Raw genomic sequence first — 19,478 nt, 5'->3', positions numbered from 1 at the left:
GAGCAGTTCCGGAATCGAGCCGCTCGTTACCGCAATTAAAATGGAATGGCGTTTAGCTGTTCTCTAAAGTTAAGTCATATCTGTAAAGGGGCGGAAAGCGATCGCGGATACGGTACGTTAGTCCGTATCACCGGCAGCGATCTGAAACTGGTTTTGATCGACAGCGGCGCGGAACTTTGACGTAGAGTGCCGCGACGGTGACGGCGGCGCGGCGGCGGCGACGGCGCGGCGGCGGCGACGGCGCGGCGACGGTTCTCGTTTTCTTATACTACCTATAGTATGCACACATCCGGTCGATCTGTACTCCAGCAACTTTCCTACTTCATTCATGGACGCATTCAGTGGCCTTTGAAGGTTGCACCGCGGTAAGGAGTGGTGGGCACGGCACGGGTCTCTCCGCGCGGCACGGCGCGCGGTGAAGCGGGCAGGGACGTAATTAGGGGGGAAACTTCGCGGGAGAGGAGTACTGCCAACGACATACATATGTGAGCGCGTATGTGAGAAACCCGTACGCAGACACCTTCGAGTCATACGCGGAATTCAGCGTTCGCGGGCCGAACAGCCCCACGCGCTCGCGGGAACTTTCCCATTTGATGCAGCCACGTGAAAAAAAAAAAAGATACAGGCGAGAAAGGTATACTGGCCGAGCGGGGCTCGCTGCGCGAGCCGACGGAATGCTGGCTCCGCGCGTTCTTTACCGATTCATTGATAACCCCGACACGGGTGCGCGCTCACCTGGTTACGTCACTGCCCGGCGCGGACGACCGGCTGACAACGCGGACCAGTTTCAGCATAAGCCTTTCGTGGAAATGTTACCGCGCTCGCGGTTACATTCACCGAATATGTCCCGCGTCGTCTCATTGTATCGTGGATTTGTCCGAGCGCGTATTGCGTAGGGATTCGCCTTGGCTTGCGCATGCGGAATATATGAAAATGAATACATATATGTATATATATATATGCATGATACATATGGAGGGGTAAAAACCACAGTGGTGTAAGTCAAATTTTTAAAAATATTTTCTCGTGTAATGTGCATAGATGCAATCTGTACAATATATAAATTGCATCTATGCACACGAGAAAATATTTTTAAAAATTCGACTGTGGTTTTTATCCCTTCATGTAATACCGATTTGAATCCAATTCGAACGCAAGAGTCGCTTCGTTATCGATACTCGAATATCTTCAATTCGCTTCCGATTCGAGGGACGACTCGAGGGAAGAATTCTCTAGCTAGCTTCATTGTGGACGATTTTGTTACTCGCAGGGTCCACGGTAACTGCGGCCGAGACTTTCACCGTTTCTCCGTGCCGCTCCGGCGAATAATGCATCTCTCGCGATATACGAGTATACGTGCGAGCGCGCTCGCGCTCGCGCAATCCTGTAAGGAATTCAGGAGGGAGAGAGGGGCGCGCGGAAAAGCTGAATGAATACAAATTTCTCGACGGTTGCGCAAGCGACCGGTGACTCGAAGCGAAGGAGATAGGAGATACCGTCGCTCTCCAAGCCTGCAGCTCGCGAGCGAATGCGATCCCCAGCATCGGCGTTCGCCCCGACATTTCGAGCAACAAAGAATCTCGCCATTCATTCGAAGCTCTCTCTCTCTCTCTCTCTCTCTCTCTCTCTCTCTCTCTCTCTCTCTCTCTCTCTCTCTCTCTCTCTCTCTCTCTCTCTCTCTCGAAATACTCTCGGCCGAAGTAATAATCGCGCACCGAGATGCCGCTCGAACAAACTCGGCGGTTCCGTCGAAAATTCCATTCCTTCGCACACAAGCGCACCGCGCGCGGATAAAGCCGCACGCACGTGCATGCGTGAGAAAGAACGCGCACGCTAGAAAGGGCTGGAGCTGTCGGCGAGTGCCCCGGCGAAGGAGGAACCGAGACGGCGCGCACCGACAGTATACCGACACATGGGCGCGCGGCGGCCGCGTGTGTATGCACACGGTGCACGTGTCGGAGCGGCCCGGTGGTGGGGCGGAAACGTGAATGATCCATAGAGAGTCGCTGCGCTTGTGTGCGAAGGTGTAGCGCGCCCTGCGCTCGTGAGAGTGCCGTCGGCGATCGCCCGGCGCTGCTCCGCGCTCACGCGCCACGGGCTCTCAACTCTCAACTGGCCTACGCGCGCCCGACAAGCGCGAGGAGCCTGACGTAACGTGGGGCGCGGTAATCGATGTAACGTCCTTCAATCACAATACGCAATACGCAAAATCGTTGTCGTTATACGTTTCTCGAGGCTATCAGAGATACCGGGTCGAGCGTCGTCGAACGGAACAAAGAGACCTTCCGTTCGGCGAGTCGGCTTCCCCGGCGATCGTTAACGCTGAGAAACGCTGAGCCATGTCATACAGTACTCGGCAATCGGCATTACGCGGCGCGGTGGGGTAGAGTCTCGAGATAAGCGGTAGTGGTAGTGATGTGAAACATTCGTGGGTCGGGGGGCTGGTTGGCGGCATCGGCAGGCAGGCAGGCAGGCAGGCAGGCAGGCAGGCAAGAAGACAGGCAAGCAGGCCGAGGGAGCGGTACGGTACAAGTTGTGTGCGAGACGCGGAGCAAGAGCGGAGGAAACGGCACGGCGCGGCGCGGTTTCGGCTTCTCGGCATCGGCTTCGGCTTCGGAAATGGCCGCGGGAAAGTAGAGAGCGGAGCGTTTCGTCGCTGGGGCTGGCAGGCTGGTCGGTTGGGTTGGTTGGTCGGTCGGTCGGTCGGTCGGTCCGTCCGTCGGTCGGTTGGCCGGGTTGAATCGGCTCGTCGGTCGTGGTCCAAGTTTTTTCGGAGCACCGCGCGCTCGTTCATCCGGCCGCATCGGGGCCGCGCGATCGATTCTCACGGCATCGGACGATCTCGGAGAGACCAGCGTGAGATGTGAGAGCCGACGGCATCACCCGGGAGACCTGAGGAGAGACGTTGGGAAAACGGAAACGACCCCGACGGGAGCGGGACGGAGAGCAGAAACTCGCGGTTCCTCGCTCGCGGTCCGGTCACGGCGAAGAAGAAGAAGAAGAGGATGGCCGGCGACGACGGGACGACGACGAACAATGAGATCCTCGACGCGGAGGGTGGGGAGGAGGGGCAGGGTACGTCAGCGCGAGGGGAACTGCATTCCAGAGTGGGCGGCATTCTGGAATGCGATCCCCCCGGTAACAGGAATTCGTCGAACGAGCGAGTCGCTGCCGCTGCCGCCGCCGCCGCCGCCGCTGCCACTGCCACCGCCACCGCCACCGCCACCGCCGTCGCCGTTGCTGACAACGAGGACGGTGTCTGCCGATATGCGGTCGGCGCTGCTAACCGCGCTATGTCTTTCTTCGAGATGTGCCAGGTATCGTATATCGGCGGTGTAACGGCTTGTCGGTCAACTCGCGCGCCGGTCCGATTGTCAATGTCCGCGATCGTTGAAATCAGTTGAAACTCACTCGCGAACGTGGGAAAAGCTTCGCGTCGGACTTCCGCTTATAATTTCGTGTTTCACGACGTGACTTTTGCGACGATCGCGAGAAAAGGAAAATCAGATCAGTGGTTCATAAAGTGTCTTATCCTTTTAGATTCGACTCCAGTATCTGTTCCCGCAACTGGGTCCACCCCCACGTTACAATATCCACGACGACTCCATAGAATCGACCGCGGAGATCCTGGCCAACGACGTGATACGGTACTTGCTGAAGGAGGATATCTATCTTATATCCCAGGATCCGGTCTCCCGCAGCATGAGGCACAATGTATATCAAATGCTCAACAAGCACAGCATTCTCTTCACGAGTATGGTAAATCGTTTGAACGTCGTCCCGGACACCGCTTATGAAACATTCATGGGGGTCGCCAACGAGCTGTTCCTACACGGCGTTATCACATGGGCCAGGATTGTCTGCTTATACGCCTTCATGGGCAGATTGGCTTTGTGGGCCAGGGACAGAAGAATGCACAGTCTTAAAAAGAAATTGCCGTTGTACGTCTCTAGATACGTTGGTGAAAACATAACGCACTTCATCAAGGGCTATGGCGGATGGGTAAGTGCGCGCAATCGTTAATTATTGTCAAAATTGTTTCGTACGAGATACACAAACCTAGCGTGTTGCCGTTTTGCAGGAACAATTGTGCGTCGAGTACCCCGTGGCCGAAGAAGTCAGCGGCGCGGTTTGGCGGAGTCTGTTAATGACGGGCGCCACTCTCGGTTTGATCGCCACGATCTTATCGGTGACTTCTTGATGGAACCTCAAGACGGGATCGTGCGATTTGAGTACGTTTTGTTCGAGAAGCCTTCGCGTACTTACGTTCTACGGGAACACTCTCGAAAGAGATGCGTACCAATTTTTATAAACGTACGCACAACGTTGTAACATTTCACCCACGGACATCGGAACGATTCGATTCAAACGGAGCGCTTGCTACATCTATACGAGAAATATGGAAAATTAACAAAAGATACATCAACGCGTTGACACACATAATTTTCATATCAATGTCACTCGGCTTAGAGGATCATCCTACTTTTTATATAACTCCAGCGAGCATACATAGCATGAGCGACAGACAATGACGCTAGTTTCCTATTACAATACCTTATAACAGACTAGTGAAATTAGTAGACAGACTATCTTATTTAATTCTACAAGAATAGACATTTTATATTAAAGTAATTCCTAATAATAATACTCAAAATTGAAGAAATTCTTAGAAATTTACGGAACAAGAAACGAGAATCTCGAAATTATGTTGAATTTAGGTAGACGCAATCTATTTATTTATAATTTATTTTAGGTAGAGAATATATTAAATAATAAATTTTTTTCGAGTATCTTTGGGTCACATAAAAAACCGATCGCAACCACACATTTTTAAACTTTAAGGCATATATGTAATACCGACGAAAAAAACGATGGCTACGAAGCTATACCGTCATGTATATTCAAATAATGGCTACTTTTTTATATGTTGATATATTCTATTACACTTGCAAAAATTTTATAAGCATATTCAGAATAAATACTTTTATAAAATAACGATCGTTCTCCTGTAATCATTACTGAAACAAGAGAAAGAGATTCAAAAAAAATACCTACTACAAAGATATAATTATCGATCAATTTTCGCAATTCCACAGAAAATTCGATTTCTTATTTGTCGATTCCCATTTAGTATTAAAATACATGTAGGTATGCATTATTCGTGTTTGCTACAAAATTAATAATTTCTCATGTACATTATCGCGTATCAATGGAAATTTACAGGGTAGAGCACAAGTTACTGTTATGAAAATTTAAATATAGTTTTATGAAGCGATTACATTACTACAAATAAAAACCGCTCATAAAATAATATAAAGACTTATTTACAATGGTGCAAGTACTTTTGTTTTCTGGGAAGACATCGAGTCAACATCGTTAGAGCATCTTTAAATGTATCATAAATTATAAGCGATAAGTATTAATATACTGTTGCGTATCGTGATAAAGGGGATCAGTCTTAATCACTACGAAAATACCATAAGCGACGTACTTTTGATGTATACGTTTGCAAATAATCAAAAATACTAACTTCATATAAAATAACGCTATCCATTCCTACTGCAGTGAACACAATCCTCCTAACCGTATCTATGTAATCTAAAACATTAATTAATGAAGAATAATAAAAAGATATTGACATTTGACATTCCATTCATATTAATAGCTTGAAAGTAAGAAATGTAATTCTTTTCTGTAGAATGTGTTAGGATGTGGTACAAATTAACGTTTTCGAATATCATAAGTAGCGACATTTGCATGCGGACAGTTTCGTTTAAAATAACATACCTATTTTAAAAGAGGCTACGTTGTATGTCAGAACTGCGGCTTATCGAGCCTTTTGTACGAATGCGGAAAACGATCTAAACTATAAACCTTTTTGTACACGATAAGTATATTGTATAATAGGGTGCTGGGATAATAACTTGCCTCTCTTTATTTCTTATAACCAAAGAGGAGGATACATTTCTGCCAAGGAAATATATTAACTGTCGTTTTCAGCGTCGAAATCTCGTACATATTTTCATATCCATGAGACTACTGAGATCTAATTTCACTTAAGATTTACAGTGTATGTATGTATATATGTGGATGGATGTATGTATATATATTGTAGTATTTACAATATATATTTATAATTATATACGTTAACAAAAGGCAACACCGAACAATGATCAGAAATCTATCCCTAAGGGTCTCATAAAGATGATGATGCATGATAATGTACGTATTGGTTTATAGCTACAAAAGTAAAGTCACGATTCTTTCTATACGTATATTACAGTTCACTAGTAAAATAGTTTATTTTATTATCGTATAAGTTTTGCCGTTGAAATACTCATAGATACTAAATATGAATGGATAATGAAATCCTTGACACAATAGTTTGCAATTTATTTCAACTAAAATCCAATGCCTTATGGCGCTTTTTCAGATATGTCTGATAGTTTGACAGCTAAACATTTTAATTTCATATATGCACACATTTTTTTCCATGAATACGAAGACTTGACCTAGAATTCAAATTTGGATCATATACAAGAAATTTTGAATATTTACGAGTTTTTTTTATTTTTATACAAGATCATCAAGTTCTTTAATACACCGTTACAGTTTACGAATTGAGTGTGAATATAGATTATAAAATCACAAACTAGAGGGCGAAATCTTGGCGAGTATATCTAACAATTTTCTTATATCTAATCAAATTTTGCGACTGTACAGAAAACAACTGCGTTTCAACTTTTATTTCAGATCCTAATGTGCATAATAGCAAGAATCAACAATTTCGGTTTAATAAATTTTCAAAATTCTCTACTTTGCTATTATCGATATTACTATATTTAATTGTATGTATTATGCATTTGTGTGTTGTGGATATATATACTATATTAACTGTACAAACGGAAAACTCATTTCGTCTGCCACTTTATTTATTATTGACAATTATAAGTGATTATTATATTTGTAGTCAACCTTTAATTAGTTAGCTAATTAAACATATCGTCAGCGTTATGCAAATGGATATCAATCAGATCGAATAAAAGAAATAAGAAACAATGATAAAAAAATAGAATGACAGAAAGACAAGATAATAGATATTTTCAACTAATTTGAAAAATAGCTTAATAAAATTGATATAGAATTATTATCTTTATTAATCATGTACTTGCCACATACAAATAAAAGTATTTAAAAAGATATATTATTGTGCATGTGAACAAAACATGTTACAGATATGAATTTTTTACTATAATATATCCATGTTTAAAATTGAGACATAATACGACAAATGCAAGAAAAAAATATCGCATGCAATTTATAACATATTCAAAATATTAATTCACGAAAAGAAGAAGAATGGTAATACTATGAATATTTTCTTTGCAAGTTGACAATTGTAGTGTGTTCTACTTTTACATGCAGAGATGGTATATGGTAATATGTGAAGGATATCACAAACTTGGCCCCCTTTAATCTGCACAATGTCAGTATAAGCAATTAACCGACATTTTATATAATTTATCTGTAAAAAAAAAGATAAAATATACATAGGAAAAAAAGTGATATTACATTTTCGCAATATTGGAAAAGATTTCGTACTTAAGTATATCTAGCTTTCTTGAAACAGTACACACAAGGATTAAAAAAGCTCAACTATTAAATATAAATACATAGCACTGACGATACGCATGTAGATAATTTAGCGTTTCTTAAACATTGGCAGTTGTAGCCTGGACGTATTGTGGTCCAAAATAGGGTAAAACAATTGGGATGATCCATTTGAATTGTACCTGACTTATTTTAAACAGCTATTCCTAAAATTAAGGGGAAAAAAATAAGTCCTCGGGAAAAACTTCCAATTCGACTAACGTCGTTAAAACATACTAATTAAAATAGTAAATTTTTAGCTAAGTCATTTTACATCGCAACATGCTAATTGTAAGTACGTTGCGAATAATGACACATATCTTGCTCGTCTTAATGAATATAACTTTTCTTAAGATTACCTAAAACAATGGGGCATTTCCATTAAGAATCAAGAATCTACAATGATGATATAACACACAGCAAGCGCAAATCAAAATATTGTCCAATCTTGTTAGTGATCGGAATTGAATTTTAATAATTTGAGTTCAGTATTAATCATAAACGACATTATACGTGTTGCCACAGAGCATATTATGTATAAAGTGCATATAACACGTTTATCACTTTGTGACATGCTCCTTTTTGTTTCTTGTTAACTCTTTCTTGGTTTATCACAGCTGGGGCAGAGGTGGGAAGGAAGAGGACTTGTGTCACCCCGAGAAATGAAACTAGCAAAAATCCTCTATTCCTTGTAATCCCACCATTCCTTCTCATATCCTTCATGAACATGTTCTAAAAGCACTTTTCTCCGACTATCGCAGTATCTTTAAAAGCAAAATGTAACGTTATTTTAAAACATAAACACAACACAAGCAAGATATTTAATTTTTCTAATAATAATGCATAATCCTTACCTATATTTATCCTGAACCTTTTGCTTAATGTCTGCAAGATTTTCGCTCGTGATATCCCTTTCAAGATATTCAGAGAGGCATTCTGTAGCACTCTCCAAATCCTTTTGGTTATCCTCAAAAATCACAGACTGATTGTTCTTTTTCACGTAATAAGCAAAAACGTAAGTGTACATGAGAGTCTGTCTACAGGAACACAAAATGTCAACTGCTTTCTTTAAAAATTGTACCTGAAAAATATTGAAAAATAATAACGATGGTATATAAATTTGTATCCAATAAACTTAAGAAAATTAATTTGTAATAATTATCACTGTACCTCAATCCACGACATATTATGTTGCTGCATTTCTTCCATTTTCTCCTTCACGCTGGCATACAATTTACTTTCAAACTTTAATGATTGCATGTGATTCATATATCTATTGCAATAAAATAAATATCTTTGTAAAGCTGATCTGGATTTTTCTTGCGCGTCCCTTGCCACTTTTGCTTCCTCCTCATCATAACGGTTACAATTGTACCAGCTGGAACCATGAGGCTCCCAAGGACCAAGACATACCCAACAAAATTCAGTTTTACAATTCTGATTCTTGCAAACCATATGATTACATCCGCCATCTTTTTCGATCGTGACATTACACTTAGGGCACTCCTTCGTATTGGCAGCGATCCAGTTTGACGTTTCGGAATCGTCATCACACTTTTTGATCCACTTACGGAGCAAATGACACTTTACAGGATCGTGCCAGTTTTCGCCACAGTGGAAACAGAAGATATGTCCACATTTGCAAGTAACTGGTCTTGCTTCTACGTACTGCACCTTAATAGCATTGTTGCAATCGGGGGAAGGACACCATCTCAGTAACCTATTGCACTATACGAGGAAAAGAAATGTAACAAACACTTGTGACACATCCAATAAATTAAATTACGTTAATCAAATATTTACTTCGACAAAGCTATTGGTGATTAAGTGTTGATATTTTAATTTAACTTTGGAATCCTTGACAAGTCGCATAACACTGGCGTCGTCGACTAAAATGTCACAAGCGTGAGCAGCACACGCTATTGTTTGTCCAACTCCTTCTTCCATGATTTTGGTTGTCAAATATTCTCCCCAGCACCCGGTGCAGAAACGATGCCCACATTCCAGACCAGTCATCATCTAATGGTGTTGTTATAGGTTCATTTCTTTAATATATTCCACTTCTATTACTACTCTTTAAAGAAATTTGATAGATAAAATAGACTTACTGAGGATGGCAAGGTCATAAAACAGATTCCACATTCCTCTGTTCCATTTGTCGGTCTTTTCGGCTGTTTAACAACACACGTAATATAATTCTTGCGCTAACTCGTCAATAACGAAATATGATTAAAATAAATTGTACACGTACATTTACCAAAGAACTTTGGGAGGATCGACTCCTGCTTATCAGAGGGCCCTTCCTGAACGGATTAATGACGCGTGCCTCGGCAAATAACTTTTCTTGATCACCATCGTAAAATCGTTCCATCAGCTTTTCTTTATCCCATTTAAAATGATTTAATAAAATACGTGTGGTGGTAGCCGGTATCTGTAGATTAACACGTGCGTATATATAACACATCTCCCTATAGTTTATCTCGAGAAACATCCTATTGATAAGTTACGAGGCTTACTTCAACAACAGTATTGACTTCCTTTATGGAGTCAACCATGTCCTGTACGATCTCTTCCGTGGAAAGCACTTCGAAGGGATACTCGTCGACGTCGGTGGCACGCTCCCGTGGATTACCAGACTCGATTTCCATAGCGAAGTCAACGTCGTCGCCACTCGACTCGTTGCCGGAGTCGACGTCGTCGTAAAGCGTTTCCTCCTCCGAATCCATTGTGTGTGGGTGTGTGTTGAATCAACAAACCTCTAAGGGTTCTACACTGGCGCTTCTCTTTCCTCTCTCGGGAGGCAAGTTTTCCCACGCGCGATCAGATCGCACTTAGGGACCTGGCATCCAGCACGAGCAGCTCGCAGGAACGTTGATTCGCGCCGCGTTTACTCCGCTCAACGCTTCGTCCTGGATATGGATTTTATACGTTAATACAAAATATGTGCAGAATATCGGCAATCGCATCGGGGATTTAGTACATTTTAACGCGCGCGTTCGGCGGATTTAGAGATTTACTCCGGAACTCGATCTTTTCGGAGAGACACGAGGGGACGCGGGTGGTTCGCGGTACCGAGGGACTCGAGGGACGCGCACCTGCTGCGAGAAAACGGCTTATGTTTCCGTACGTGACGTCATCGTTCCTCGATGCTGCCCGAATAAAGCATCCGGAGCGGAGCGACGGACGGTCTTCCGACGGGCACAGAGGCGCGCGATCCTGGACGCGTCGCGATACCGATCGCCGCGCGGCGTGTGACGTGTCCGATCCTCTCGGAGGTGCGCGCGCGGAGGCTCCCGGGGGATTCGCCGAGGTTTCCGTTTACGGGGAGAGAAAAGGAAACAAAGTCAGCTGCCAAAACATCCGAGATGAACTCCGGCGGCGGGCGCGGCGAACGGCTAATCCCACGGCGGAGCGAAGACGTTCGCGCTCGGTCGGCCGATTGCGACGATCCTCCTCCTCCTGGCTCGGGCGGACGATGCGATTGACGGCCGAGCTGGGCCGAGCGACGCGCGAACGCCGCGTGCACGGGCGACAATGACGCTCTCGCGTCCGTCGAGCCGTCGAGGTCGACCTCGGCGCGAAATTATCGGCGGGATCACGCGGCTATGCCGAGGCTGAACGAAAACGCGCGCCTAAATGCAGACGCGCCTCGAAGGCCGCGTCGGAGGAGTCGACTTCGATTTTGCATACGATATAAATATACGCGCGAAGGACGAGCCTGCGTACGCACGTGTACGTGCGTATGTATGTGTGAATGCGCGAGCGCGCTCGCGCGCGTGTCGCAACTCGGATCTCGGATTCGCTAATTAGCACACGCGCGCGTTTATAATAAGGCGCTGGACGAGACACGCTTAGTTCAAGGGCAATCGATTCCGCGCGCGAAGAGAGAGACACTCGGAGAGACGAGAAGACGAGAGACTCGTGGCGAGACTGGCGGCGCGGCGCGGGCGTCCCGTTGCAAACCGATTCGATAAAATTTCACGCGTCACGCGTCACTCCGGCCGCGCGGGAGGATGATAAACAAACCGGAGGGCACGTACGGTTTGATGTGACGCCGCCGCTTAACTATCCCCGTCGTTGAGGCTGCGTTATATCCACGATGGACGGGAATCGCGTGCTCGATTTCTTTTTGTCGGGCAACCTCGTGTCGGGGTCGGTAGCTTTCCAGCACGTTTCGAGATGGACGATGGACGCGCGGGGATCACGAGACTCGGAGAACGTCGCACATTCGCGAGTTACACCACCGTACACTGGCCACCGAGGCTTAACTAGGTCGGGTCGCGTCCAGCGAGCGTTTGTCCTCGCCCATCGCGACGGCCGCCGCGTTGTTGCGAGCGACAAAGAGGATTTGTGAGTGCGCGATCACGGAGAACGCACCGTTTGCCATGAAAGGAAGCGACAGACGGAAAGAACGAGACAAGGGATGTCGGATGGCTAGAGAGAGAGAGGGAGAAAGGGAAAGAGAGAGAGAGAGAGGTGATCTCGAACGAGTCTATAGCCCGAGCACTGCTGCCACGTCTGCGACGATCCGCGACATCGACTATCGAGTCCCTCGACGATCGAACGACGAGCGTGCCGCCGCTCTCCGTCGTCGACGCAGGGCCCCGAGCCGTGAAGTCGCACCCGAAATTTCGCGAAACAATCCTGCGGGACACCGCGCGATTCGGGTGTCGGCGCGCGCGCAATTCGACGAACGGCCGCGAACTGACTCCGAAACTCCGAAGACCCGCGACGACTCCGTGACGCTAGCCGAGTCGCACCGAGTGATTCGTCCCACCGCCGCGAAGTGAGCCACGCTCGCGCGCCGTATCGCGCGCACAGCTGACGGACGCGCAGAACCGTTCCGCGCGTACGTTCAGTACGTACGCGCGACGCGCGGGACGTGCCGTGCCGCATTGTTTACAACGGGTAGACACCTAAATCGCGAATATCGCGATACGGCTCCGATCTAACTAGGCCGCTGCGTTGCGTACTCTCCTCTCTCTCTTCTCTCTCCTCTCTCGGCAGAGATGCGACGATTTTTTGCGACACGCTGACGTCGATCGCGTCAAAAATCGGAGTCGTCTCGATCGCAGTCACTTATATGAATCGCTTTGCACTTTATTACATTTTTATGCCGAAAAATCACTCAATATATGCACCGAAATAAAAAAAAAACTGTCTTGTTAATTCTATGTGCTCCGTAATAAATGTTACATTTTGTATAATTAAAAAGAAAAGCGCCGTGAAACTGCACAAGTTTCCTTAACCTAGATAAAAAAATCTCACCCATCTTCCAATTCCAATCCACTTTCTCGACAGCGATATCAATCTATTCGTCGTTGATAATTTCTGCCGATTACGCCTATGTGCGAGGAAACGTGCGCACGAGCGCCGTAAAAGTATCGTATCATCGTGTCCACTGTCCACCCTTGCGACGTTTCGCCGCGAATGCCACGTTGAATTAGCGTATTTCCGTTGGAAAAATGAGTCTACCTACCGTGAGAGACTATTGCATGCTGGAAAAGATCGGCACCGGAAGCTACGCGACCGTGTACAAGGCGTTCAAGAAGGTACGTGCGGGGATTTTCGGGGTTTTTTCCCTCCCGTTCGAAAAGATCCAGGTTAGGTTTGTTCGACCGCCCCGAACCACCTATCAGGCATCGATCGTTTATTTGTCACACAAAAGGAGACACGAGCGCTCGCTCACGCGTTAAATTATACGTAGTGTTTTCTCTCACGCTTTTTCTCTTCCTCTCCCGCTGCCCCCCATGCACTCGCCAGAGGGTAAATACGCGTTATCGCCGGAAACTCGATAGCGTTTACATCGCGCTCGTGTGCAGGGTCGGACCCTGCTTTCCCTCGTGCCCTCAACTTTAATCCGGAAATAGACACCGGATATTTTTACGTAAACGATCATTTTAGATAAACTTTATACTCCAGTTAAAAGTTATTATAATTACATATCGTATATTATTGGTTGTACTATGTAATTTATCAGTATTTGAGGATATTATGATTTCTAAAAAATTAAGATATTAATTAATAAAACGCTTTTATATATTTATTAAATTTTTTTCGATGGAATTGCATATTTAAAGGTTTTTAAAGGTTTGTAAAAAATAGTTTTTATTATTAACACTAAAACTACTAAGGAAGTAAAATGACTTAACATTTTTTTATAATTATTACTTATTTTTTAAACATTTTAATTTCTAAAACTTTCCCTAACTTTTATTGAAATATACAGATAATTAATTTTATAAATCTATTTTTTCTCTTTCTCTCTCTTTTTTCAGATTTCTATATAGATACATATAGATTCTATATAGATATACCCGGATCATTAAAAAAATGTATATACACAAATATACATTTGTTTTTCTTGAATATCGTGTCTTTTCGGAAACAAGTCATTTTGATCCCTTCGGCAGAAATGCAAATGCAATATAAAGCTGAGTATACACTTAGCGAACGAACAGCGAACGCGAACGTTCGGACATTCGCGTTTTTGCTCCTAGGTTGGTTGTTTTTTCTTTCGATTGCAAATACTAGAATTCGACCAGATTCGGTGTTTGCTGCATGTAGCAATTGGAAATTTTTTATTATATCTGTTGAATAATGACAACGAACGTTTACGTTTGCTGTTCGTTCGGTGTTCGTTCGCTAAGTGTATACCCAGCTTAACACATGTGTTATATTGCAGAGTCGGATTTGCTTTCCCTTGAGCCCTCAACTTTAATCCGGAAATAGCCACCTGATATTTTCACGTAAACGTAAATGATTATCTGAGATCATTTTTACATCCTATATAATACATTTACATAACACATGTGAGATATAACACAAAAATTTACATTGTTGAGCAGGAAATTGTAACTTGCATGCAAGTTGCATGTTACTTGGTATTTGTTGCGATAATTATTATTTCGAATTTATAACATAAACTCTTATCACACTTTATTAACTTTTATAACGTAAACGATTTTATAATGGTAATAAATAAATTTGCCAGTAAATAAATAAAAATAATAAAATCCGAAATTAAGCAACCCAACTGGCCAGTTCATATTTATTCTAACTCACAACGTTTCAACCACAATCTGGTCCTTCTCAAGTGAGATATTATAATTTATTACGCAACATTAGACATCATGCGTCGCCAGACATTGTATATGTAGTTAGGATACAACGTCTGGCGACGCATGATGTCTAATGTTGCGTAATAAATTATAATATCTCACTTGAGAAGGACCAGATTGTTAAAACGTTGTGAGTTAGAATAAATGTGAACTGGCCAGTTGGGTCGCTTAATTTCGAAGTAAACGATTACCTAGACTGACCTAGAGCGATTTCTACACTCCAGCAAGTTTCAATAAATTGGTTAGGTCAAAATATACAGGTCATAAACTCTTTCTATTATGCAGGTTGAATCACAGAATAAAAAGTATATAAATATGGATGTCAGTCAAGAAAAAGAACTACTGTGACATGAGTTTTATTTTTTCGACGCTGGGAAAATTACTCCAGTGGGCCTATTCTGTAACTCTTAACAGTTTCTGCCCAATGCAAATATAACGCCAACGAAACTGTCGTTAAGAGTTACGGAATAGGCTCACAGGTGATTATTCTCGGATTAAGATAAATGAGGGTAAAATCCCACTCAAAAACGAGACCTAAGTGGCCAGTCCAGCATCTCGCAGATGCCATATTCGTTTCCGAAAAAAAGTCTTTTTAGTAGAAAATATATAGCGAAACATTTCTGATTTCATCGAGAGAAAGAACCACGCGACTTTTCTGTAGAGATTCTACGCTAGATTCGAAACGTACTCCAAATTGCGAAGTTTTCTCAAAGTTTATCAACGTTCTTTGTAATAATCGTTCTTAGGACGGGAGCCGAGAGGTAGTCGCTGTTAAGTGCGTGGACAAAGGTTCGCTCTCGAAATCGGCGGTCGACAATCTCGTGACGGAGATCAAGCTGTTAAACGTCCTCAAGCACGAGCATATCGTGGAGATGAAAGATTTTTTCTGGGACGAAGGGTTCGTTGAGATTTTATGATATACTATAACGTTATCTCGCTAAGCGTGAATGAGCGAATTAGAATAATCGCTGACGACCGATCTGATAAGGAATCACTTTCGATCGACGTATCTCTCCTCCTGAGAAACAAAAAATGCATATGTACAAACAGGCACATATACATCGTCATGGAGTACTGCGACGGCGGAGACTTGTCGAGCTTCATAAAGAAAAAGCACAAGCTGCCCGAAAGCACGTGTCGCAGATTTCTGCAGCAGCTCGCGTTGGCGTTGAGATATCTGCGCGATCACAATGTCTGCCACATGGATCTCAAACCGCAGAATTTGCTGTTGATGAGGAAACCGCAACTAGTGCTCAAAGTTGGAGGTTGGTAACCGACGCGCGTCTCATTTTCCGCCCTCTTCCTTTTTCGAGGTGACTTCGCGGTTCTCGCGTGCCTTGACCGAGCTATCGCTCTCGGATGGCGAATCACGATTTATCTCCGCGCCGTTTCAGATTTCGGTTTCGCGCAGTATCTCTCCAATTCGGAGCACAAATTCACGATACGCGGCTCGCCTCTTTACATGGCACCCGAAATGCTGTTGAAGCACAAGTACGACGCTCGCGTCGATCTGTGGAGCGTCGGGGTGATCATGTACGAGTGCCTTTTCGGAAAAGCTCCCTACTCCAGCAGTAGCTTTCAGGAACTAGCAGAAAAGATCAAGGAGACTCGGCCAATAGAGGTGATTCCGTGTCGTTATGATTTGTTTTACTTCGTTCTGTAAATGGACCCGGCCTAACTTTAGAGGGGTATTCTGAAAGGGTTTGAACCATTGAAAGGTCGTAAAAAGAGATATCTTTCAGGAATTTTTTTTGCGTATTAGGGAAACGAGAAGAGCGAGTAACGTTAAACTTTGCATGTTCTTTTAGCCTTATTTTAAGAATTTATTGTCTTTTAAGTAACAAAAACGCTCTTCTTTTTTATGTTATATCCTGGTCACTAGAAACTCGCAAGAAAAAACGCAAACCAGGATATAACATAAAGAAGAAGAGCGTTTTTGTTATTAAAATAAAGCTAAAAGAACATGAAAAGTTTAACGTTACTCGCTCTTTTCGCTTCCCCTACAAAAAATTCCTGAAATATATTTTTCAAACCAGAATACCGCCTTAAAAAATTTCGACATAACTTCAGCAATTATTTTTATTATAAATACACGAATCATATTAAGTTTCACGATTTTTTGCGAGTAATGTTATGACTGTCGCGAGATAAATAATTCATTGACGTGCAAAGATCGTTAACTCGGTGACGTATAATATTACGCACTTTAATTCGCATTCGAGTTCAAACGTGATCATGAATCACTTATAAATATTAGTATTATTCGCCGTAGATGCCGAAGGCGGCTCATGTGTCAGCGACGTGTAAGGATTTGCTTATGGCTCTGCTGAAGCATAATCCTGCCGATCGTATAACGTTCGATGAATTTTTCGCGCACGACTTTCTGGACTTGGAGCACGCGCCCACGAAAGAAAATTACGATAAGGCAGTCGCGTTGGTGCACAAAGCCATTGAAATGGATACCGAGAAGAATGCAAAAGAGGCATTTTATCTTTACTGCGAAGCGCTCAGATATTTCATTCCGATTTTGACAAGTAAGATCGTTTTGTAAATTTGTTTAAACGGTCAGATATGTCTGGATTTAGATTTCTCGAATGTCTCTATGAATGTTTTATTATAATTATGTATCATTCAATTAGACGAAAGTGATCTAAAACGAAAGGAGGTGTTACGTCATCGCGTGAACGATTACATAAGGAGAGCAGAAACGCTTAAAGTGGCGTTTATAGATGAAAATAATGAAAAGCGTCCGGCGCCCGAAAATAAAGGAAATGTTACAGCCCTGCAGAGGATACCATCTTTAGAGAAAAGCTCGGCATTCACGTACAACGAACTACGTTTGTATCGTGTCGAAATTTCCAGAATAAAATGCTTACCTCAAATAAAGTGTTACATAATCGCTTTTTATTATCTACGTCCCCTGGTGGAGAAATGTGTCTCAGAATTTTTCATATTGTTAATCAGAATTTCTATAAAAATTTTCAGACTTTCTCAGAATGCTCAGAATTTTTCAGATTTTTTTATTGGAACGTTTTTCAGAAAAACTCCAACAAATATGAATAAAATATATCAGATTTTTTCCGCCAACATATCTGTAGAAATCTGAATAAATATGAAAAAATCTGTACAATATTTATCAGAAATTTTCATACATATGGATGGATATTTAAATATTCCGAAAATTCTCATCCAATTATTTCTGAAAGTATCTGAAAATTTTTATATATTTTTTCAGAATTTTTCACAAGTCCCAATTCTTACAAAATTTCTGACGAAATATGAGAAATTTTTTCACCAGATAAGCTAAGAATATTTAAAATAATAACCCGTGAAACGCCAATTTATAGATAAAACGTAACATACTTTGTTTATTGATAGGAATTCTTAGCAAAAGTACCACGAGCATGGTGGACGCGCTTGAAATAGGAGAAGCTGCTGAGCAATATCTCGCTGAGGGCAGCTATGCTCAGGCTCTAGAAAAATTTCAGTCCTGTCTAAGTGTACTTGTGCCTTTGTTGGGTAAGGAACCGATAGGCCGAAGAAGAGATTTGCTGCATAAGCAGGTGATTTGATGAATCAGAATATTACGCTAAAGTGTGGACTCATTTCCAAAGTCTCTCTCTTCGGGTGTTTTTCTGCGAATTTTAACGAAAATAAACGTACAGAAAATAAAATAAATTATTAATATAAGTATAAGTGGATCGCGTACTGAAAAATATGTCTAATGTATGCTAAGAGACTTTTGCAATGATTCGATGCACTAATAAACAATTGTAATTTTTTTTAATCTACGGATAATTGCGTCGGACAAGTCGACTTCGCTGAAGGGGAAGTTTGCTACGCAATTGCTTAAAATGGTTTTACGCCGCTGTCCCTTCAAGGATATCTTCTTGTATTCTTTCACAACTCAAATAGCCTGAACGAATAGCATAATAAGAATAGTATTGTACAAACGTGTAAAAATAGTATTGTACAAAAGGCTCGAGAGAAAAGCTCCCTGGAAAGCGTGTATTAATCACACGGTGTGATAGATTCGTGAATATGTGTATTGTGAAAATAAGACGGAAGCATGAGCAGTAATTTACCCTGAGAATATCGCACAGTTTGAACGTTCGGTACATGTTACTCGAGGCGCCTGCTCGAGAGGCGATTACTCGTGAGGCGCCTACTAAAAGCATATTTACCGAAGGGTTAAACTGCCATTATGTTATTATTTTGTCATTTATAAATTAAACTAAAGTACGATCAATGTTTATTGAAATTTTTACACGAGCATTTCAAGGATATTTTGATTTTTATGATTGTTTTGTTGATCTTTCGAATCGATATATAGTGCGATATATAGTTTGTAACAAATTAATAGCTTTCTATGTTTTCAATTAATAGGTACAGATTTGGATGAAGGAAGCCGAAAGTACCAAGGGACTCTTGGCTACCAAGGATATAGACTCCTTGCAACGACCATCCGACGAGCAATGTATATTACAATAATTAATGACTATATAATTGGTGGCGTAGAATAATTATTTTGGCTGTCGATAGCACTTTGCACCATTGTACAAACTTTGCCATTTCGTCACTTTGTATCATGCATCATTTAATCAGTCAGCTAATAAATAATTTTATATTTGTTATAATATGAAGATTAATTATGACGGCCAATTAATTTACGATATCAATAGTTCGGTTGCAAATAGTTCTTTCAAC

The 19,478-nt window shown here is 42.6% G+C and overlaps 3 protein-coding genes across 8 annotated transcripts; 2 read left to right on the top strand and 1 right to left on the bottom strand.

Annotated features, from left to right (window-relative positions):
* The first annotated feature begins 2,146 nt into the window (after nucleotides 1-2,146).
* On the top strand, nucleotides 2,147-4,995 carry LOC139773005 (uncharacterized). Its single transcript, XM_071707170.1, has 3 exons — nucleotides 2,147-3,317; nucleotides 3,541-4,002; nucleotides 4,082-4,995. Exons 1-3 carry the CDS (start codon nucleotides 3,006-3,008, stop codon nucleotides 4,199-4,201), a joined length of 894 nt encoding a protein of 297 aa, XP_071563271.1. The 5' UTR covers nucleotides 2,147-3,005; the 3' UTR covers nucleotides 4,202-4,995.
* Nucleotides 4,996-5,909: 914 nt separating this feature from the next.
* Ari-1 (E3 ubiquitin-protein ligase ariadne-1) lies at nucleotides 5,910-13,269 on the bottom strand. Of its 4 annotated transcripts, none has more exons than XM_071707116.1 (8): nucleotides 13,130-13,269; nucleotides 10,167-10,559; nucleotides 9,902-10,081; nucleotides 9,759-9,821; nucleotides 9,454-9,669; nucleotides 8,821-9,378; nucleotides 8,505-8,731; nucleotides 5,910-8,414 (listed from the first exon to the last, which is right to left on the bottom strand). In XM_071707116.1, the coding sequence occupies exons 2-8, from the start codon at nucleotides 10,374-10,376 to the stop codon at nucleotides 8,333-8,335; spliced, it is 1,536 nt and encodes a 511-aa protein (XP_071563217.1). In that variant the 5' UTR covers nucleotides 10,377-10,559; nucleotides 13,130-13,269; the 3' UTR covers nucleotides 5,910-8,332. The 4 variants fall into 4 exon arrangements, with proteins under 4 accessions (XP_071563217.1, XP_071563198.1, XP_071563208.1 ...); XM_071707097.1 differs by lacking the exon at nucleotides 13,130-13,269 and adding an exon at nucleotides 11,691-12,381; XM_071707107.1 differs by lacking the exon at nucleotides 13,130-13,269 and adding an exon at nucleotides 10,746-11,355.
* Nucleotides 12,898-19,408, top strand: Aduk (Another Drosophila Unc-51-like kinase). Of its 3 annotated transcripts, XM_071707156.1 has the most exons (10): nucleotides 13,074-13,202; nucleotides 13,929-14,150; nucleotides 14,336-14,405; nucleotides 15,518-15,669; nucleotides 15,822-16,036; nucleotides 16,166-16,392; nucleotides 17,044-17,305; nucleotides 17,411-17,608; nucleotides 18,150-18,334; nucleotides 19,158-19,408. In XM_071707156.1, exons 4-10 carry the CDS (start codon nucleotides 15,644-15,646, stop codon nucleotides 19,260-19,262), a joined length of 1,218 nt encoding a protein of 405 aa, XP_071563257.1. In that variant the 5' UTR covers nucleotides 13,074-13,202; nucleotides 13,929-14,150; nucleotides 14,336-14,405; nucleotides 15,518-15,643; the 3' UTR covers nucleotides 19,263-19,408. The 3 variants fall into 3 exon arrangements, with proteins under 3 accessions (XP_071563239.1, XP_071563257.1, XP_071563248.1); XM_071707147.1 differs by having other exon boundaries at nucleotides 13,929-14,405; XM_071707138.1 differs by lacking the exons at nucleotides 13,929-14,150; nucleotides 14,336-14,405 and having other exon boundaries at nucleotides 12,898-13,202.
* The last annotated feature ends 70 nt before the right edge of the window (nucleotides 19,409-19,478 follow it).

The sequence above is a fragment of the Temnothorax nylanderi genome, unplaced genomic scaffold (assembly GCF_030848795.1).
Source record: "Temnothorax nylanderi isolate EJ_2023f unplaced genomic scaffold, tnyl_v1.0 TNYL_tig0004_pilon, whole genome shotgun sequence".
Lineage (NCBI taxonomy): Eukaryota > Metazoa > Arthropoda > Insecta > Hymenoptera > Formicidae > Temnothorax > Temnothorax nylanderi.
This window is presented reverse-complemented; position numbering and strand designations above follow the sequence as displayed.